At 27.1% G+C, this 24,408-nt stretch overlaps 1 protein-coding gene across 1 annotated transcript; it reads left to right on the top strand.

Annotated features, from left to right (window-relative positions):
* The first annotated feature begins 11,872 nt into the window (after positions 1-11,872).
* On the top strand, positions 11,873-24,047 carry LOC126893858 (uncharacterized). The gene is made up of 5 exons (XM_050664383.1): positions 11,873-12,067; positions 12,601-13,318; positions 18,712-19,000; positions 19,074-19,429; positions 23,709-24,047. The coding sequence occupies exons 1-5, from the start codon at positions 11,951-11,953 to the stop codon at positions 23,852-23,854; spliced, it is 1,626 nt and encodes a 541-aa protein (XP_050520340.1). The 5' UTR covers positions 11,873-11,950; the 3' UTR covers positions 23,855-24,047.
* The last annotated feature ends 361 nt before the right edge of the window (positions 24,048-24,408 follow it).

Here is a 24,408-nt window from a genome sequence, read left to right as displayed (position 1 = left end):
TGAAAAATAAATCTTAATATATTTGAGACTAATAAAAAAAAAAAAAATTAAATATCTTAGTTTAATTTTTTAGAAAATTTTCATCGAAAAAGAGATCTGTTCCAACTGCTTTTTAATGCTACATGGTAGATATCATTGCCGGTTGTTCGATTTAATATAATAATGTTCCATATAATTTATAAAACCACATAGATTCTCATAATATTTACATACAAAATTGTCAATGAGGGTTGATACTGATATATAGAATATCCTGCTGGGTCAACTACATTATACAGCTGGAAATCTATAATAACGACTTCCTATGTAAGTATAATTGCACGTGATGTAGCTAATATATAGGCTTTGTGATAACATTTGATTGAATAGGTCCAATTCGATTGACATTGAACGTTCTGTATACATAAAAACATAATACACTGTTATTTATGTAGTACATTATTTCATAGTGCAATCTTTTCATAGTGTTAGGTATATAGGAAAATCGATGGTTTTATACACCAAGGGTGGTTTCTAGCGTTTATAAATGTTGGGAGAAGACTAAAGGTAAATCTACGCAATGACAAGAGGATATCGTTAGTTTGGTATAGACAGTGGTGGGTATTTGTCTTAGGGAGGCTATCTTCATCAACAAGTCTATTGTCCATCCATAAATATAATCACAGAAGCTCAAAAGGGACGCTTTATCGCCAGCACTTCTAGGTATGGCAGCTATAGGGGCGAGGGCAATTTTCATCCTATTGTCTAATTGTGACCACAGTCAAAACCTCATATCTGAATGAATAATAGGTATACATAAATGAATTGTCCATGACAAAACCTACATACCATTTAATATTATTGAAATATAAGTGTTGTTTAGTAAAATCATCCATAACCAGATTCAATTGAATTCTAATAATAATATTAACTTATGCTATTTGTGTTGTGAAAATACCAATAGTAGTAAATATTTTATTTATCTTGTATGTATTGGTAGAATAAACCAATTATTGATATATTAATTTATAATAGCGCGAAAATAATATTATTTGTTCAAATAGGATGTAATTATATGAAAAAATGTAAACTTTTCATAAAAACCATAAATACAATCTTTGCAATAGAGAAAAAATAAAATGTAATATCCGTTAGTTGAAAACATTCTGATAAACGAATTTTTGAAATGAAAAAAATTCAATGTAATTCTTCTATGATGTACAAAAAAACATTTTCCAGGAATTCTATTTACTGTTCGAATTGATGTTTATTGTATACGTAGAAGTACATGGGTAGGTGATAGTCGGATTAAATGAGAATATTGAATGTTCTGTAAAATATAAGCGACTAGGAAACAATCATTCATATAAACTGTTCGCCCTTTTTTGATTTCCAAAAAAAAAAAAGATTTGTCAACAATTCGATTATTTTCTGTTTCCTGACAACAAGTAAAAAGTGGGGATCGTCTGGTCCCCCAGATCACAAAATTGCTTCTTTGAGTGTTGCTTGTGATTTCATTTCATTATTCATTTTCAACCCCTTCGCTTACCAATTACTTTTAATTGTCTGACCCCCACCCATTGCATACCCAACCCAACCAACCCTTCTATTCCATGCTATCCCCTTTAAATTAAAGCTTAATATACTCTTGCGTTTGTGTACTCTATAAACCATACGACATTATTATTCATATGTGTGTGCAATTGGACAGAATCATCACTACGGGATAACTAACATTAAGTCATGAGTTTTTATGAGATTAAATTTAAGTAATGCTAACTTGTTAAAAATATTTTGATAGCTTGCTAATTGAATTTATATTTAAAGTAAAAGTGTTACAAAAGTTTTGAAACACAGATATACAATGAACGAATTGTGTCAAATAAGAATATTAAATGATATTTAATGATTTTAAACATATTTTCATAAATTGGTCGTGAGTTTTTATTTTATAAGAAGATTGAGTAGAAAGACATATCAAAAAATAATTAGAAAGAATACATTATACAATCTAAGAAAAAAAATCTCATTACAGTGAAATCGTGGCTTTTTATTGCATTACTTAGTAAAATAATTACTTTAAGTGTTTTATTCATCTATATTGTGGTCTAGGTGTTAAAAAATTGAAAGTACGTCTTTGAAATGAATAGTTATCAAAAGTAAGTTCTAAATGAAAACAAAAATTAAATATAAGTTTGTTAAGATTCATATAAAATTAAATTACCCGAGTTAACACTTAAAAAATTATATTGATCGATTATGAAGTTTCAAAAAGAAAATAAAGTAAATTAATTAATGTTTAAATTAATATATGTACATGTATTTTATTTTATGTAAAATAACATAATAAAACTGAGTATTTTTTTTACAATATGTTTTTTTTCGCGTATTATAGCTTATGATACTGACTATATGGATATTTTTTTTATTTAAAAAGAAAAGGTTAATAAAGTATAGAATAAAAATATAATTCAGAAATTATATAAATTTTTTATTATTTTACCATGTAATTTTTATCAGATATTTTGAAGAGTTTTTTTATGACTTAATTAAATTAAATTTATGATTTAACAGCTATAATATACTTTATAGCTGTTTATCTAGCTTCCGATAAAAATAAGTTTAGCTAAATTGATATATGGATATATTATGTTAGATATATACACATTTTTCTTTGTATAATTGTTGTTTATGATATTTATTATTATTTTTTTTCTAAAATTTCATAACTTATATCTTATTAAAAATGGAGGTGAAATAATAAATGATAAAATCTAGCAGCTGTTTGTATCTTAGCTATTTATTATAAAAAAAAATGTATTAATATAATACATGTTTATCGTTTTAAATAGGGGCCTAAAACTCAATACCATAATGAAAATGAATTTTTGTAAATGACAGTTGTATTGAGTTAGAAAACTTTTAATATGCATCCGGTTTACTTTGTGGTATAAAAGCGGCAGTTTGTACGCGCCCATTTGTTTCAGAACTTGTTCGACTCTTGCATCCAATACAAAAGAGACAAGTAATGAGAGGAGCTGAACGAGAGTCGTCCGTACAAAAGGCTTTTTGGATATTATATTGATAACACGGGTCGGCAAATCGGAAAATTTTGCCTTTGATGATGAGATTAACTTTTTATCGCGGTGAATGAGAATCTCGGCATTCTGCAAAAAAGGCAGGACGTGTATGAATGAAGGATTGGTGTTTCTTTTATATAAGGTACAAAAACACCATTAAAATTAATATCGATGTACCTATATATAATGTCCTTTGTTCCAAGTTCAAAGAAAATCTATGTCAAATCAAAGTAATACTATCTTTTAGCTTTCGGTTTTGACGATAAATCTGTCAAAATGTCAGTTTTGCGAAGAAAAATAATTTCTTTTATATATTCTTTTCTAATCATAGCAGTTAAATTACAATAAAAATTACTCACTTTCTATTTATACATTATTAATACTTACTTTGATAAAACCAAACTATCCATTAATAAGATTAAAATTTGAGAGATACTGTAGAAATGTAGGCGAAAAAAATATTTTTCCTTTATAAAAAGTTTTAAACAAGTGTTAAATTATTTAGTTTTTGTATTCCAACTAAAATTTAACTTGATATTTTAAACTGGGTTTTAAATGTAGTTATTAGCATAACAATAAAGTTATTCGTTTCTACTTTGTGTGGTGTAAATGTAATTCACACTAAATATAATAATAATTCGCACAATAAATCAGCAATATTTCTGACAAAACGTAGGCGCATTGAGTCCGATGCACGGTCGTTTTTTAAGCCCTGTGGCTGGGTGTACACACGCACTCGTTAAGTGTTTGGGTTACATTCGTTATGTTGTGGTGTAAAATATTATTTTTAACGTACAGATTGTGAATACGTACAACGTTAATGTATGAAATAAAAATATAGTAAACTTTGACATTTTATAATTAACTGTTGCACTGATCGTACTGTTCTTCTTTTGCAGAGCTGCATTGGTGTGAAAACCTGCTTCGAGTGACTATAAATTATATTCTTCGAATATTGGAAAATCTTCAAAGTGTCATTTAAACACAATAAAAAGATTTACAGTTTTTACAATAACAATAATTCAACATGAATATGTGTGACATGTAAAATAACAAATATCTAATAAAATAATCATTTAGAAAACTAAAAATTTGTACACCATTTCTTGTGTAGACAAATAATAAATTTGGTACCATTAATTTATTATAATTATTAAATAAGACATTAAAATCAAGTATCCAGTGATTGTATTTGTTAATAAATTGCTTTTATTAGAGTGAAAATTATAATACGGTAAACTCTACTTTAAGGCGTTCAAGTAAAAAATAAGCAAATTATAAAAATGAAAGAGAAAAAATATTAAATGTCTAATTTTTCAATTTAGTTGTAACCAGGTGAATTTCTACAGGTCTGATAGGTTGCGCCAAAAAGGTTGTAAATAATTGAAAATATACAAGACTACTTGTCTCAGGAAATTAATGATTCTGAAATCATAAGTGATCATAGAGGAATATCAAGTTACCATGTTAATAATATCTACATTCCCTTCATAGGCGGTTTTTAATGAACTGATTAAAAAACAAGTTATAAGTTTTTAAAAAACAAAAATCTTACTTATTTTTAAAAAAGTTTAAAATTAAACACAAATGTTTTATAAAAAAGCAACAAATAGGAATGTAAACAATGCTATGATGTTTCATTTTACATAATAATCTTTTAGATACGAGCACCCAGTCTTCCAAAATCTATTATGTCCGAGACATGTTTTAATGCTTTGATAATGAAACTTTAACGTCCTCTCAAAATATAACATCACTTTAGGCGTTTTATCCATTCATCACTTTAAATTGACTTAATCATTAGTTTAACAATCTTGTTTATATTTCTCTCTGATATTTACCTAAAATTTACTAATTTAAACAACATTACTAAATGCAAGTACCTTATAAGTATAACAAATCAGATTAAATAACCTCATGAATATTTGTAATTAATAGCAGAAGTAATAATACGAGTATAATATAATTTTACCTTTAAATTAACTACGTATGAGGAAAGTTTTTTCAGTTACATTGATTCATTATATTCGTTAATTATATTGATTCATTATAAAATAACGCTATAAAAATTGGTTTTGAAATAATATCAACTTTTATCAACTATAAACATGTCACTTCAGTTATCAATCAGAAGGTTAGCTTGATACCAATCAACATGAGTTTGACTAATGTACATAGAGAATAGTTGAGCGCAGTGGTTTCCCGCTGCCTTTTACGCTGTATGTACCTATATGCCTAATTCATAATCAGTTAAGTATGAAAAAATACATCACTAAACAACCTAACTAATAAATGTTGTTCTCTTTTCATTTAATCATGAGTGTTTTATTTTTGTAAAATCATCTTTAAACGAATAAAATATATTTTGTGTAAATACGTGTTCAAGTATTTTTATTTGCATATTTAAAAAAACAAATATCTTCAAAACACCGATAACAGCTACAGTCTTAAATACTTGGTACAGGAATTTAGCTCAAGTAAAATGTGATTATAATAAGTACACTTAGTGGTAAGTAAATTATAGTAGTAATAATAGTATTAATTCAAGATTTTTAAGACTTTTTAAAAATTATATTAATTTTTTTTTCAGACATTATTGTAGAATTATCTGACTTACATGACGTAAAGCGTTGTGTGTAAAGTTCTAGAATGGTTTTGGTGCAACCAATAAAAATAAATAAATAATGATGATAATGATGGAATGTTTTTATTATAGACTCAATTTATTTGTGTGTTCTAATTTATTTTTTCTCGGTGATGGCCGCTTGGATGTTGGTACGGGATGAAAAACCGTTGTATACGGTGACTTTGAAAAGGAACACACACACACACAATGTATAAAAGTATAAAACTTCGGTCGATTTGTACAAAAGAACAAGCCCTGCTTTCCCAGTCGGCAATTACTTTCTTTTCATCGACAAGATTTCGTTTTTATTTACCACCGTTTCTCGACTTGCCCTCGGCCACTGGTCATGTATAATAAATTCTCGTATTCTGGTAATTTTCTTCGAGGGATCTCGTTTTTTCCCCACAATACGCAATGATCTTTCCTAAACACGTCTTTTCTACTCGTCTACTCATCTTTCTATTCTATTTCTACAGTCTAAAGTCTTTTTCTTTTTAAAGCCACGCAAATATATACGTGTATACAATTACACAATAACAGATAAAACTATACTGTGGAACACACGTGTTCGTATAACTTATGTACAAACCACTAATATGACAATACAGCCTTTTATCCTATCCTCGGGAAGACTTTAATAATAGAAAATTATATTTTAAAATTTCATCTTGTTTTTCGAATGTTTCTAAAAAATATGTGCCTGAAAATGTAGCAGTTGATTTGCGTGTTTTAATTTACTATTAAAAATGTTATAAATCATATCCATATAGTGTCGTTCAAGTACCTACTTTTGTGTACGTTACAGGTCGGTTAAAAATATATATGTAAATCTTATTTTCATTTGATTAATAAGAGGGGCGGAGGTCAGTTATGGAGAAACGCTAATGAAGTGGTCTTTCACGAGTAATTCTATGCACTAAAAAATATTTATACATTTCTCAAATCAAAAAATGTAAAGTGCAATACAATATATTAAATATTTTTATGGTAAAAAAATAGCTGGATGCACTTTATATTTGTAAACAAAATTTTGTCAAGCAATAGTTTGTTATGTAAACTATTAGTTGCTAGTAACTGTTCGAAATAAACTGAAGGCGTTATAAAAATAAGATTACTTAAATAAGAAATAAACTGTGATTGCGCAATATCCTTAAAAATATAAAACTTTTTATGACTCTTTCTTTTAGTTAATGGTTTTCGACGTTCTCGTTCCTTTTTAAAATTGTATTAACTGAAATTTTTTAAGTAGAAACATTTATGTTTAACCAACTCAAAATGGTCTAATTAAAATTATATTATGTTTTATATTATTAAAGATATTACGTGAGTCATAACCAAACAATCACTCTGTATTTTGTGAGAAATGTTTTTATTCAATATAAAATTACAGTAATAATTTTGAATATTGAAATTTAATCGAATGATTATTGTGTAATTTCGCATTATACTTAAAACTTAAATTAGGATGGCTAATATTAGATTACATTATTTTATTGATGAGTGTTTTTTTGAAAGTTATGAAAATTGTATTTTTTTTTTACTAAAGAAATTGCAATTTGAACTTTCAAAGTTATTCTCATTTTTAATTGTTCCTCAAGTACCATTTAGTTTTATATCATTGTTATAATTCATTTAAATAGTTTTCCATATAGTATCAGATTTTTATAATCATAAAACAGATCTTGGATATTTAACAAAATTTAGAGCACAATTTTTTGTCAAACTGTAATTGTTTTTATCTGTGACTTTTGTTGAAAAGCGTAAAATAGCTTTTGTTTCCTGTTTTAGTAATAAATATTTTTAATATCAATAAGATAAATAGGGGTACTACCAGATTTAATTTTTTTATATCGATTTTTATATTATAAATTATTAGTTTAAAATATAAAATTGTTGCAAAACTTTATATTAGTCATAATAAAATTTAATTTTCGGAATATCTTTACGTTTAAAACCTGTATTTGTACCTAAATACTGGTTATCCTAACCTTACTCTGTTTAAAAATTGCTAATTTAAAAATAATTATACGCTTCTGGTAAAACAGATGTACATATACTTTTGCACTTAAATTTGAATATGTATTAAATTTATTTGTACGTCAACGAATGTAAATTTGTTTTCTTCATCGGAAAAAAATGTGTTACATTTAAATGTATATTTACTACGTGTTCAAATTGATCAATTATCCAAATAATTTATAAGACAAAATTATTTAAAATTTTATACTTAGAAAAACAACTTTTATTTCATTTTTAATTTTCAATTTAAAACAGTAAAATACTGTTGGATTGCTTAATTTATTTTTAATTATCTCGAATTTCCCTAAAGAAATTTAGTAGTATTTAAATACTTATTAAAATTGGTAGAAAAATAATAGAACACTTTGAAATGCATGATACATGTATAATGATAATGACAAATAAACAATACTCTCCACCATAATTTCTCATAAAAAAGATTTATTGTAAATACATTTGATGTTGAAAAATAGTACCTCAATAATGTTTTGAGGGTTGTTCTTAAATCACGAGCTGTGACTGCGTCTAAATATTTTTGGTCCGGATGGATGGTTGTGTATAAAAAAAGTCGACAAAAAAAGTATTTGTTCATTTTTAAACCGCCAAGAACACTATAAATCATACCGAAATTGACTCGGTGAAAGCAGCGAATAAGAAAATAAATTAACGTTCGGTTGACCAAATCGTAACAAATCGACGGACGATTCGGACAGTTTTCTATTGCAGTTGTTTACGAGGGAACAAGACGAGGGCGAGGACTTATCCTTTTTAAAAGATAGTGTACTGTTGTATAGAAATAATGTTGTCTGTATATACATTAGAAATAGCCACTTGAATTGACCCTTCGTTTTGTACCAAGTGTACGTGTGTGTAAGAGGACATGGAACAGGACTAGCGTCTATTGTCATGCAATGAGCTCTTTTCGACTATCGCCACCGCTGGCATCGCTGTGCCTTCCATACTAAATAGATTTGTCTCTGTGTCCGAGAACCCATTGACAAGTAATGGACATGTAAGTGAAGTTATTTTACAATAAAACGTTATGCGACAAGTACTATATTAACACATGTACAACTGTGTATTCACTGCGTTTTGTAGTTTGAATAATGACTGACCCATACTAAATCGATAGTCACCACTATCATGGCTGCAAGTGGTAGTCTGAATGATGTATAGTAATATGGTGTTGTTCGTATACCGTTTTGTGCAATGGTAAGCGTAAGCAAAAAGCTAGGAGTGTTTTGAAGGGTATACATTGGCGTAGACCCAGTTTCAATTTTGAAAAAATATTTCAAATACACACATATACATTCTTATACGTTTGAATACATTAAAATAAAAATTACCATTTCCCTGTTCTCTGTAAACAAAACAATTATATTATTTTTTTGTTTATATCCCTTCCCCATTTGTAATATAAAAACCGTATGAAAGTGGTCATTAGGATCTTCTATTTAGGACTTGCAAATCTCTATTTGTTAAGCGTATAATCAATAATTTTTTTACAAATACTCCTCTGGGAAAAGCATAGAATAACTTTATTAGTCCGTTTTTTACTAGTAAAATTAGTATCTGTTAGCGGATTCCGTTATATAGGAAAAATGTGACGACGTTTTTGTGACAGAATATAGTAGTTAGTACTTCAAAAATTATTGTTAATACAATTCATCGACAATCTTAGATGAGTTATTGGTTCAAAAGTGAAGAAAAAAAATAATAGTAAATAATTATTAGGACTCGATTTTTTTATACTAAAAAACGCATTAAAAATAATGAAAACATTTACTAATAAGTATTAAGAAAGATTAAAAATACAAAATTACGCAATTAAAATATGCATGAAGAAAATAATTTGGCAAATTTAACTAACACCAACAGAAAATCAAATATTAGTAACTACATATTTAAAAATAAAAAACCAAATGGTAGCACTGTGGAGTCATGACATAGTTGGCACAAGTATAGATGATATCTGACAGCGGTTAAAATTACAATCATAAGAAACGCTTCGATGTAAATCTGTAGATAGTAATTAATTTTAAGAAATTGGTGGATTTTCCAAAATCAATATGAACTCCTATTTCTTTACTTATATTCTGATTATAAGCTTTATGATATATAAGTATAATATATGAATAAAAATTTAATACATTTTTTCAACTTCGACAGCCATTTGCACACATAGAAAATAGGTCGTCAGAACAAATTTTTACTTTTAATTTATGGTATTTAATATAAGCTTTAATTTAACATATGTTAAAAGGATGCAGTATTTCTGGAACATTTTCAAAAGTTGAAAAAGTTGACTTTTGTAATAAAATTGCTATTTTGAATCCCCCGCTCACAGGAAATTACCCTCATAAGAAACGCTTCGATGTAAATCTGTAGATAGTTTTTAATTTTAAGAAATTGGTGGATTATTCCAAAAGCAGAATGAACTCCTATTTTCTTATTTGTATCCACATTACAAGTTTTATGATTTATAAGTGTTATATATGAATAAATATTTATTATAACAATTAAATATAGTATGAAATCGATATTTAATAATTAAATAATGTAATTTTTACGGAGAAATTATAAAATTATAATTACTTTTATGGCAAACGTATAAAATAATTGAAGAGCTTGATGCAATTCTTAAAAAAAAAAAAATTGTGTGTTACATATGAATAATATTCTTTTATATAAAAAATATTTTTTATATTCATTGAATATATTTACTTTTATTATAATATACTTTTTTAAATCCATTTTTACGCTGATTTTAAATCTGCATTTATATTTTTTCTATTATGTCATTTTAGAGATTATTACTTATTGGTGAGAGCTAAGAATTTTTATGGACAGACTATCGGTAAAATATTTAATCTGACCGATTATCTCTATTTGTGTCGAGTTGTCATTCCGTCAGTCCGGTTATTTACTCGTAGAAATAGAATCCAATAGCTAATCGCCAGGGGCTTTGGCTTCTTGCCTAAAGGCCTGCCAAAGGGAGTGTTCCCTATTAGCCTGTTCCAAAAATTTCTTATTAAAAAAAGCATATTCGGAATATAGCTTGTAATGTAAAAAAGCACAGTAGGGTTTCAGCACAGTGTGCACTTGGTATAAATGGGAAAAGTATAGATGATATCTGACAGTGATCACCATCATAAGAAATGCTTCGATGAAATTATGTAGATGTGTTAATTTTAAGAAATTGTTTGTTTAATCCGAAAGCAAATGTTAACATTTCGTAAAAAAAATTGCTATTTTGAATCTCCCCTGTAGACAAGTGAAGGGTCAGATTTCAAAAAATTTACATCAAATGAAAAGGAAATACGTAATGTGTTTATATAAAAAATATTATTTTGGTTCGTTCATTTTTCAAAAAGTTATGACAGCTTTAAGTACTAAAATACCATCAAGATAGAAAATGATTTTTTACATAAATATTACATTTTTTTGTTCAATTTAGGGAAATATTGTGAGTATCAGGACAAATTTTTGTTTTTAATTTATAATACAGAACATTAATTTAACATACATTTGAAGGATGCTGTAATTTTAGAACACTTTTAAAAGTTAATTTTTGTGAAGGAGTTGTCATTTTAAATCCTTCCCTGTGGGCAGATGAAGGGTCAGATATAAAAAAAATATATACCAAATCATAGGTAAATACCTAATATATCTATCAAAAATAATTTGTTCTCATTTATTTATTTTTCAAAAAATTATGGCAATTTTAAGTAAAAAAAATTGAAAAAATATCAAAAATTATTCATTTTTAAATTTGTAATTTTTTATGAGGTTTCCCTTTATTTACGTAGAACGAGGGAAATGTTTACAATTTTTGAGGATAATGTCTTCAGATAGATACGATTTCTGATCTTTTGACGCATTGTTTATTATAATCGGCCCAGTGAGAGCTGAAAATAAATGGTAATAGAAACAAAAAAAAAATTACATCATAGAAAAATTAATACCTTTTCAGTTTCGCATTGAAGCTAAGTCATTTATATTAAAATTATGTGTTGATTAATTGTGTTATGTAATTTTATAAAATATGATTAATATAGAAATAAAATTTGTTTTTTATATTTATACCTTGATGCTCTAAATTAAATACTTAATTTATTAAAAGTATGTTTTTAAATAACCCAAATTTTTTGTTCATTGTAAGATCATTTGTTAGTTTTAATTCAAATAATACTAACGTATATTCTACATTATATGTTAATAATAATTGTGCTTTAATTATCACTGAATGTATTTAAATATGATAAGTAATCAATTTTATTCGTCTAATAAATTGAAAATATTATTAGTTAACCTTATTTTTATACATAAAGTTCTCGCGATAAATGAAGAAACAGATATACAAGTAATTCTAAATTATAAATTAAAGTAAATCTTTCATCTTTAAAGTTTACTTTGAATTTTCAATTATCATTGGACTAACCGTAGTCACTCCATAATACGAATAAAATATTATTATTAATTAACATTCTTTTTAATTATATAATTTCTCTACTTTTTAGCTGTAGATTTAATTTTATAAAACTTAATAAAGTAATTTTTTATAAAAAAAGTTTTTTAATGTACATATATATTTATTTAAATCTATTGCAAAGGTAAAATTAAAATTTTTGTGTAAAAAAAATCATTAAACAGGAGATAGTTTAATCCAGTATTTAGTAAAATAATTACTGTTGTTAAATTCTATAAATTCAAGTAACTAAAAATAAGTAAAATTAACTAGCCACAAGTGATCAATTTTTATTATAACTAAAAATAAAATAAAATAAAAGATAACTTAAAAAAGAATACCAAAACACATTATTCTAACAAAAACAGATGCTTAATTTAAATATTAATATATTAATACTACTTTTTTTATCTTATTCAATATTTTAGCCTCCAAATTATAACAGTATTTTTGACCATTTGTTTTTACAAGTAATAAGTACATTTGAAAATGATATCACAAGATGGGTCCTCGTAAATGATAAAAATGAAATTAACTATTCACTAATATGTTCAAATGATCTTGAATTATTATCGATAGCTTGTGATAGTGATTATATTTGTAGACAAAAAAAAATTAATAGCTTAAACAACTTAAAAAGAATACTTGAATCTTTGGAATGTTTTCATGTTTTTTTATGTCTCCATATTTTAAATATTTTTAATAGCAATATTACGAAAAAAAATGAAAATCCAAATCATAATTTCATATTAGGATTTCAACATGTAAGAGATTATGCGGTAAGAATGATTTCATTTTTTATTTATGGCAAGTTTGTAGTTAACTCTTGGCAGTTAGACTTCTCAATGAATGTTATTGATATGGTAAGACTACAAAATGATAACAATGAATCGTTTAAAGACATATTAGTACTTATTAATGATCCATCGTTATTAACATCTATGAATGAGTTTTGCGAAAATTGTAAAAGATCTAATCAATTTTTTGCAACATTTACTTCAGTTTTAACTAAAACATATCAAGACAAACTTGATCCATTCAGAGTTTCTGTAAATGTTAAATATTATATAAAGAAAATTTTGTCAAGATTAAAAATTAATTGTATAATTAAAATGGACAGAACATCTCATATGTTAATAAAAAAAGGTAATATTATATAAAGTTTTTAAATTTATTTAATAATTTGACGCTTAACACTAGTCACTCAATTTCTTTTAAAATAATGATATGATAAAAAATTTATTTTTCCTATTTTTTAGTTTCATATATTCTTTGATATTACTTACAATTTTAAATAATTCCATTTATTCATTATATTACATGCGTCCTTTATTATTTTATTATTTATAAAAATGTTAATTTTATTTTTTTTAACAGCAGCATTCATATTAAAAAAAATTTTTTAATTTATTTTTGATACTCTCTAGATACATGTATATTTTGATTTGTCAATTATTAATATTTAAATTTCAGTACAAGCATTTAACTAGTTTATAAAAAAAAAGTGATCTAATTAAGAAAATGACTAGTTGATAACAACTTTTTATTTATTATTTGGAAGTTATTACCATTTTAAAATTACGTGGTGTCCTGCATGGTCCTCGGATGACAAACAGGTAGAAGCGTTGATGGCGACGGTGCGCTGGTGCGGATCGGTTTGTTGAGTTCGGTTGTGCGATACGTCTGGACTTAGTGGTGTACATTTTCGATGTCGTCACTTTGATGACGGGAAGAAGTCTCTATGTATTATTTGTGGTGGGTCGTTGTCTGTCGTGTGGCACTTGCAGGACTTGCACCGTGGTGGTTGGTCTTCAAACTACCAATACTTATAGAAGGGTGACAGGTGTAATGGTGGAGTGGGTTGCGGGGAACCGTGTATCATGAAGCATCGATGGACTGTGTCACATGTAATATTTATTCGGTAGTTTTCTAAAGATTTTGTCTCAAAGGGATATGTATAAGAATTTTGTTATAACCCCACCAAAATTTATATTATTTATGAAAAGAACAATTCTTTTTATATTATTTAACTTTTTTAAAATTATAATTTTCTTTTGGCTTTTGCTAGTTACATACATATAATCATTGGGTGCAATTTTTTTTTTTACTAGAAATTTGGCAAATTTGTAGTTAACTCTTGGCAGTTTGACTTTTCTTATTAATATATATTAATGATTCACTGTTATTAATACCTATGAATGAGTTTTGTGAAAATTGTAAAAGATCTAATCAATTTTTACATCATTGACTTCATTTTTATCTAAAACATACCAAAACAAACCTGATTCATTCCTGGAAATGTTAAATCTTATATAAAAAAAGTATTTTCGCATATAAATATTGCTTGTGTAATTAACTTGGATTAAATTACTCATATATTAATTAAAAAAGGCAATTTTATAAAAATATTTAGTTACATATGGTTTGTTTTTTAAATTGGTTTATTTTTAATAATTTATCATGAAGTATTAAATTGGGAGCTTTTTCAGCGTTTTGTCTTAAATGGATATATATAAGTATTTTATTATAATCCTTTTCAAAATTTATATTGTTTATATATTTATTTGCTTCTGTGAAAATGTCAATGTGTTTTATCAGAGCTGTGTTAACTGTCATTTGTACTCTATGGCAATTATATATTTGTATCACTATTTAACACGGCTAGAATTTTAATATATTTTCCTTGAAAGATTTTACACTTTAAACCCTATATCAAAGCCGCTTTCTACGTTTGAAATAACTTAAAAATCATTAGTTTTATATTAATTATTCTTATCAATTGTTTTATAAAAGAATTTAAACATGTCATTCATAATATAATACACACGACTTATTATTGATGATATATCAATTTTATAAAATTATGTGGGTACACGAATATGCAGATATCAACAAAGTAAACCAAATATTGGTTTCTTATTTTATTTGTAGTCCCAATTTTGTTAAAATGTCCATCACTCGCATCCTGAGACCCCCCAATCTTGAAAACTGGTCCAGATTCATAATGTATTACTCATACTTATGACTTATTATTAAAATCATATCATCTATCGCATAAAAGTAATTTCAATTAAATTGACCTTGATATCTATTTAAAGTGTAGGTATAAAATAATTTGTATTTATAAAATTAATAACATCGATTGATATAAAATAAAAGCATTTTTAAACATAATTTCCTGTGAATAGGGGATAAGAATACTTCTACGGCACCTCTGCCAGGTCAGGTCCATGTCAGGTCGACTGCCGGCGTAAAAATCTTTGTCAATAAAGTATGAGGAATCCTGAACAAAACTTAGGCGGATTGTGCCCATCTCGGATGTACGCGGGGACAACAGAAAATAGTTAAAAACGAAGAAGGCCTAAGGAATAAAGTGTTCGATACTAGCCGGAAAACTTATGCGGTAGCTGTTTCACCAGTCATGTAAACAGGTCTACCTAATACTTGTAGTGTCAACGGTGTAGGGACATCAATACTTAGCTCAAGGCTGGACTCGTGTATAAGGGAGAAAGATAGATACAAAGTAAGAATAGGTACTTGGAATGTTGGAACATTAACTGGTAGAAGTAGACAATTAGTAGAAGTATGGAAGAGGAGAAAAGTTAACATTTGTTGTGTGCAGGAAATTAAGAGGAATGGAGAAAAAGCAAGGAAAAAAGGTAAGGGTTACAAAATAATATACTCAGGTAAGTTTAATACAAAAAATGGTGTTGGGATAATAATGGATAAGGAAATGTAAAATAAAGTATTAGATGTAGCTAGGAAAAGTGACAGAATTATAGTCGCAAAATTAATTTTCGAGGGAAAAGTAGGATTTGATGTAATAGGCAAGGAAGTATTTTGAAAAGAGATGGATGCGGTGATGCCATGAGTACATGGCAATGAGGATGCGGTGATAGGTAGAGATATGAATAGACATGTAGGAAATGAGAGAAGTGGATATGAAAGAGTACATTGAGGGTATGGTTTTAGTGGGAAGAATGAGGCTGGAGAAATAATCTTGGATTTCACAGTATTGTATGATCGTGCTGTGCTTAATACTTATTTTAGAAAGAGGAAAGAACATTATATAACTTATAAGAGTGGGAGTATTAGATCACAGATTGATTATTTTATGCAGAAAAGAGGATCGTAAAGCGAGTAAAAGATTATAAAGTTATACCAGGCGAAAATGTAACTACACAATATAGACAACAATATAGTTTTAAGTATTTAGGATTAGTTGTACAAAAGATGGTTTGGTCATGTTATGAGAGAGGAATCGGAAGTGGTAAGAACAGTTATAGAAATGAATGTCGAAGGAAGACCAAAAAAATGATGGAGGGATATAATTGAATACGATTTGAGAATGGCTGATGTTAACGTAGATGATGTGGGTGATCGTGTCAAGTGTAAGTTTAGGATAAGGGTGATCGATCCCAAGTAGTTGGGATTAAGGCGTGGAAAAATAAGATCATACTTCTAAATCAAAAAACTACTAATCGGGAATAATAAAGCAAATAGAAATATTTTACTTTTGGTATAATCCACTAATTTTTTAAAATTAAACACTATCTATAGATTTGCATCGAAGCGTTTCTTATTATAGTTATTATAATTACTGTTAGATATCATCTATACTTGACCCAAATATGCCATGTCCATATTGTGTCACAATCCCACTGTGCTTAGGTTTTTTTTAAATTCAAATTAGTCATTTTTTTAAATTTTTCTCTCGAAAATTGGTTGATACAACTTTAGGATAAGTACTTATTTAGTTTCAAGCATTTTTATACATAAAGTGGGTAAGTAGCGTGTGTATAAAACTCGTACTGATGTAAATTTATAACGAATTCTCCACTTGTAATATATATACATACATTTCTTTATAGGTTTATCATGGTTCTTAAATCTCCCCTACTATATTTGATAAGAAAGTCTTCATTAACTAGATGACGATGAAATCCATATGTAAGACTTGTAAATGGTAATCATGAGTTAATGATTTTCTGTGCGTTTTCATGGCATCAAAAAAGTAAACAATAATTAAAATTCTAGTATGTTCATACATATGAAGAGACTAACACCATAGGATATTTCATCTTTTAATTCTTACATATAACTATATGTAGCAAATATATTTAAATAAAAATTACAGAAAGCTTAATCATAAGACTTATAGTTGTAATAAAAAATATGACATATCCAAGTTTAATTGGTGTTTAACGTCACAATCGTCATTTATGCCGTTCATCTTTCCTGTCAGTACGCTTTTTCATTTCTCACGTTAGCAACCAAATTTTCTCTTACAGTATATTTTTTGTGTGTTTTACAACTTTTAGCTTACATTTGTAAATATAACTAACTCTTTGCTTAAAAATAAACACTTTTATAATTCAAAAATACTTTACTTCTTATTAATATACTTTATTTTATCATTGATTTTCTAGTGAATATCAAGTAAGAGTAGCTTTAACACATTATATATAACATTAAGTAATGAACAAGTCAGTTATGTCATCCCCCTATTTACTATTTTCAAATAGTTACAATTCTCCTCTCTTTCACCTTTATATGTTTTGGTTATTACAATTAATTACCTGAACAAATCATAAAATATTGATTAATTCTCGTAATTGATTGAAAATTCTGGTAGTATAAGTGGTGTTAATTTTAATGCTACATTTTATGTTTTATTTATTTCACACAAGGTATCTTGGTTTAACTACTATATTAACTAACTTAAAATTTGAGAAGCAGAGTTTTATTTTATGACCCCCTATATTTATCATATGCACAGAAAAGAATGCGTTCATATGTTATTCTTCTTTGTTACGCAACCTTTTTTTTTTTTTTAACAGTCGGCATTACTAGGCCGCCCGGGAACTGCCGTTAGGCATTACTTCAGGCGGCCCATGCTGTCTATATAATTCACACCACCACGTTGTGAATCATCCCGAAATTAATCAAGAGCTGACTCACAACGTGGTGTGGACTCTTCCCGTTAACCAGATTCCAGAGTGGGAACCGTTAAGGAGAGTTGGCAAATAACTTACAAATTAAAACACAAAAATAAGAACCTAAGGTACCGGCCTAAACCAGCGCCTCAGGCCCACTTGTGCCGGGCGCGCATGGTTGCCTCTGTCTCAGACTTCCGCTTCCACCTTGTTTTTCAAGATGGATTCGGCGAATGCCTGGACGAGACTCCACGCCTCCCGGCTCCTTATAATAAGGTCCATAATGGACCTGACTCGGAGCGTGGACCCTAGTCGGGACTCTAAAGAGTAACCTTATATTTACAATTGTTTATAATAATAAATTTAATTTTATAGTATAGATTTTTATAAAAATTTGTTTGTTAAGAAATTAATGAGGAGTAGTACATTTAATGAATTACATTAACTTACATTTTTTGCATTCAAATTAGCTTGTGTGTAAAAATTCTAATATTATGATTATATTAAATTCGAAAATTTATAAATGCAAACGTAATCATAAATAATAAGATTTTATTTTTACTAAATTAATATTAATTATAAATATTTATATATTTGATATAGCAAACCAACAAGAAATAGAAATTGACCCAGATTTTGAAAAAAAAAAACAAGAATTTCTTAAGAGTCTTAAATTAAATAAACTCGAAATTAAAATTTACGAGAGAAATACTGCTAATCCCAAAAATGGGTATTCAACTATAAAAGATCTAGGAAAACGGTTACAGGCTAGTAATTTCTATCGTGCATGTAAAAGACAACCTACAACGTGTGGCAAGAGTCTTTTGAAAAAAGTAATGTACATCTATAAAAAAAAGGAGCTCATTTTAACTGATGAATCAAAAAATAACTTGTAAGTAATAATACGCATAATTTGATTCAAATTTATCATAAGTAGTTTTTGTAACTTAATATTTAATTTTTAGAAGTAATGTAAACTATGGTAAAATTAACGAAGAAGTGGCTATAAAAGAATTTAAAAAAAAAACTAATATAGAGATTGAACCATGTGGTGTATTTATTGACGAAAATTTGAACTACTTAATTGCAAGTCCAGATGGTTTGATTGGAAGTGATGGAATCGTTGAAGTAAAATGTCCTTTTAACGCTAAAGATATGACTCCTAAAATTGCTATTACAGAAAAAATTATAAAATACGTCCATTTCGATAAAAATGGAAATCTATTACTTAAACGCACTTCTCAAGAATTTTATCAAATACAAGGAGAATTGCATATAACACAGAGAGAGTATTGTTATTTAATAATATGGACTGGGAAAGGTATTTATAGAGATTTTTATTTTATTTATTTAACGGGTAAAAACCAAATTTAAATACAATGTTACACAGTAATTTAAAATAATTAGATACTAAATATAATAAATATCAATAAATGATATACTAAACAAATAAAATAATAACTTAATATGCTGAACAATAAGACTCAAATTATAGATGAAATGTAAGGAGCAAAATGTTAAAGAAAATAAAAGGAATCATATGAAAAAAGTTCAATATTTATTAAATTACAAGAACGCACTAAACGGTTGGAAGAAACCTTTAATACATAATCCGATTGCTTATTTGATATATCAATAGTTGTTTTTAATCTTATGTGGCAATTACCAACATGAAAATTTAGTTTTTTTGAAAATTCAGTGCAAAAAATATTATTTATTAGAATATAATACAAAAAGTAAAGATCTAATTTAATTCTTCTCTGACAAAATGTATCAAGGATGTTTAGTGCATGTTACAATTATAAAACACCAAACGTAAAAATGCATGTTGAATAATTTCTAATACTATTTTTTGTTCGAGTAAATAAGGTTTACGCCAACGGGATCCTACCAAGCGGTTGGGATATATGACAAGTAAACGCTAAAAAATCTTAAATAATAAATTGTGAAAAAAATACTATTCGTTTAGATATTATTTTTATATAATGTAATATAGCTTTTTAAGTTTATATTTTTAAATAGCTACATTGTGTTATATAAAAATAATAACTAAACAAATGTGAATAATATATAATAATAATATACGCATAATAATATTATATCTTACCTGTTTGAATCCACGGATTCAGTTGCTACTACTGACTATACAAACAATCTTATAAAGTATTCAGCTTTAATCATTGAAGTTTAAGAAACGACTGAATAAGATTGCAGCCCAAGTTTTTGAATGACGGCCAGGAATTCAATAAGAATTGTATTTCATTCCTAAGATTAGTGTTAATATTTATGGGTAAATACACTAATCCACACCATTTATAACTTTTTAAAGTGTTGAATAGTTGTGCACACTTCCACGGCTCATTGATATGGGTTAAAGAACAATACTAACTAAATAAATTCGTGATATAATCTTCATTCACCGGATCGTTGATCAACTCATATAACTGGCGTTGAGCACTTATAAAATTGGTTACATAGTTGGTAAAAATATTTTCGGTAATCCACGACGTTCAATAATGCAAGTCATTGCCATCAGGATTGCTTAGTTGATAAATCCGTTACAAATTTTAGGTGAATAGCTTTGACTGTAAAACAGACAAACATTGCCATAAATTTTGTATTCTCTTACTTAATGTAAGCGGTGTTTTTGTCATATAAAGGGACTTGAGAAATTAATTTTGACCCGGGAAAATGGCTGACAATCTGAAACTGCGCACTGTGATAAGGTAGTTCACCAATCAATGATTGTGGGTTTATTTCTGAGAAGCGTACGCATCTAATACACAGACTGATTTCATGACGGATAAGTATTCTAAGTACTCGATGACCACTATGACGTGTGAGATTGTGCCAATGTCTCATAATAAGGATTGATAAATAGATTGATTTTGCACAACAATACAGGATACTTTTGACTTTCAGGTAAATTTGAATTTGACAAACGTACACCAACATGAATCATCCCCTGGTCATTTGTGAAAGATTGAAGTGTAGCCAAGTATTCTGACAATAGTAGTAGTATAGTATTCATTCAATTCATGAATAAGTGTTTGAGCTGAGTATGATTAAATAGTAATAATATAGATTGTATTAATCCAACTCTATACCAGTCAAGAAGTCACAAGTAACTAAGTGAATACGGAATTTTTATACAGCTCGTTATACGTGAGACGACGCTTATTAAATTTGAAAATGTTGAGAACCCAGTAAAACATTCCACCCTGATTTTAGTGTTAATATGTTAGGAAGTAAAATTATAATATCAAGTAAGTGATCATTAGGTATAGAAAGTATCATGGTGCACCACTCAAGTATTGGTCATGTCAATACACAGATCCCTCACTTTGAACTCTGACAGCACGTAAGCCGTTATTAATTTGCCGGATTGTCGACCAAGGCGATATAATTCAATCGACAATGAGGCAGCAATGAATGAATTTTAAAGATATTGTTAGACACAGCTCCATAACCGCGTTCCAAAACGTCAGAGAACCTATTTAGGAGTTCAGTACTACAACAGAATAGATAAATGTTACAATTTTGTTGTTATAATAATTTTGGGTAGAAATTTATATTGAACTGAATCTTTACGTTGATTTCAATTCATTCTTAATACAGTAAGCCCTTCACTACTTTTAGCCTCTAATATAACAAAATTACATGACCAATTTTCTGGAGGAATAGTCTCCAATACATATAAAACTTTGCTTGGTCATTTCTTTAACTCTATACCTGTCTAGCTGATTAAAATGAAATTTAGCGCAATCATGATCAATAGTATACTTTAATATTCGTAACGCGAGGTATGGTGCACAGTTAACATCCTTGAATCATTAAAATTAAGTTATTGTGTTAAATTCGAACTCCTGAATGGAATATGAAGGTGATGCACGCCACATTACGAATAAAACTGAAACCGTCTAAGCTTCTGGTTGATTTCAATATGTTAGTACATCTTACAGATATTTGTGGTGAATCCATATCGGAAAAAACGGATTAACAACAATACCTGATACTGATACAAATATTGGTTAGATTTTACAGACCACTGTACCTTAGATACTCTGAACAGACTTCCCAGTCATTTCTAATACCTACGTAGTCCACTTTAAATTATATAACTCTAGTCTTGTCACACATACCAACGTAATAACACAAATTTGTAATGCAAAATCTATGGTCGGCCGTATATTATGGAGCGTACCAACCATATGGGCTATTTGAACAAATGTGGTTTCGAATTTTTAAATTATCAGCGAACAGCAGCATAAAAGAAAGTATAGGGGAAAAATCATTTATATATAATAAAATATAGAATAGAAGCTAAATCCTTGTAGAACTCTTGTTGATTTTTAAAAGTGTTAAATACATCATTATTGTATTTAACAAATTGAACACAGTTAGTAAATTAAGAAAATAACCACAATAAAATAGTGTCACAATTTTCATACGTTTTTAATTTATTGAATAACATCGATTTAATTTTTATTTACAGACAAATACATCGTCTGTGAGAACAGTTAGTAAAAACTAGCTGCTCAAATATTTTAGGAATAATAAATGACATTGATAATGGACGATAGTTTATAATATTAGTTAGATCAAGACCTTTTGGTGACGGTGAAATTATGCTACTTTTCCAAAACTGAGATGATAATAAAAGATTATAAATGCAATAAAGTGGTGGGATAATAATATATATACAACGTAAAAAAAGTAGTTCAATACCAGGTCAGGTAAAACTATATAAAGAGTATAAGGATTCAAAGATCCCAAAAAAAATATTTGATGAGAAGAAAGTGGGGAAATGAGAACATGGCATATTATTTTTAAATGAAATGAAGAATTTGAATTAATTGTGGACTGATTTTTATAAATACTTGAAAAATAATCTGCAAACATGTTAACAAACTAATAATTTATATAATTGGTTATTTGTATAAAAGAATGAGACATCATAATTTTTTATTCTGAAATAATGGTTAAAAAAAGTTAATAGAATATTATTTAAGGTTCCTAGACATTAAAAAAAAAAATGTGACCATAAGTCATATTATTTATTAATTAATAAGGATATTTCATTAGTCTCTACAAAATATTCTATTGACTTCTGATTATAAAGTTAGCAATAAAATTTATTAATTGAAAACATTTACAGTAAATATATACTTTGGTCATTTTTTCTAGCCTATAATATTTTTGAAATAGATTTTGGAAAGATAAAATAAGAATCTCCTATAAATATTATTTAAATTACTCCAATAGTACGTATACACAGAAAGACATGTTTTTTTTATATATTACGCATTAATCTAGTTAAACAATATATATTTAATCAAATATAACAGATAAAAAAGTTATAATAACTGAATTTAAGTATTGATTTTATTATGTATCAGAATAATTGTAAATAAAATTTTAATGTTACATGAAATCATGTACAAAAATTGAATTAAAAATTAAGCAATTTATAAAAAAAAAAAATTATCACTTGTGGCTAATATTATTATTATTTAAAATTAAACAACTTGATGAGAATATTTTTAATTATTAAAATCTAAAATTGATTAGTTTATTAATTTTAATATAATTTTTCTTAGGAATGGTTTATGAAAAAATTATGCGCGATGATGTATTTTGGAAAAATAATATGGAAAATCAACTAATTAATTTCTATGAAAACTGTATGTTACCTGAACTAATCAATTCTCAATTATTTGAAAATAATGTAATTCAAACTAGCTAATATTATTTTTCCTAAAAATATTTATTAATAAGTTAACCTTATTTTCTTGAAATTTTTATTTTTTTTTCTCTGAATTTAAAGAATTAGTTTTATTTGAAATAAAAGTACATCTACAAACTAAAAATAATTTTTTGAAATTGTTGTACTTATTTACACTGTGATTCTGTTATCGTGATACAATTAATTAATCAAAAAATAAAAATAAAATTGAGATTTTATTTTTTGTAGTATAATTATTAACACATGTACTAAATATCACACATATATATATATATATATATATATATGAATAAAGCAAAAACCATCTAAGGAATGTTTCTCTATTAAGGTAATCAAAATAACCATTTATTAACACATTTTTCAAACCAGTCCCTTACAATTAATTAACACAACAGGGTTTCTATCACAATTAACCAATCACAAATAATTATCCAATATCTCAGGGATTTCAATAGAGATCGCTAGCTTACTTTATCCGCCATATAAATATATATTTTTTTAGAACACTCTCTTCATTTTCTCTCTCTAGCAGCTCTCAAACTCCTCTGGCTGCT

The sequence above is a fragment of the Daktulosphaira vitifoliae genome, unplaced genomic scaffold (genome assembly GCF_025091365.1).
Source record: "Daktulosphaira vitifoliae isolate Bord-2020 unplaced genomic scaffold, ASM2509136v1 Scaffold_1, whole genome shotgun sequence".
In the NCBI taxonomy this organism is placed as follows: domain Eukaryota; kingdom Metazoa; phylum Arthropoda; class Insecta; order Hemiptera; family Phylloxeridae; genus Daktulosphaira; species Daktulosphaira vitifoliae.
This window is presented reverse-complemented; position numbering and strand designations above follow the sequence as displayed.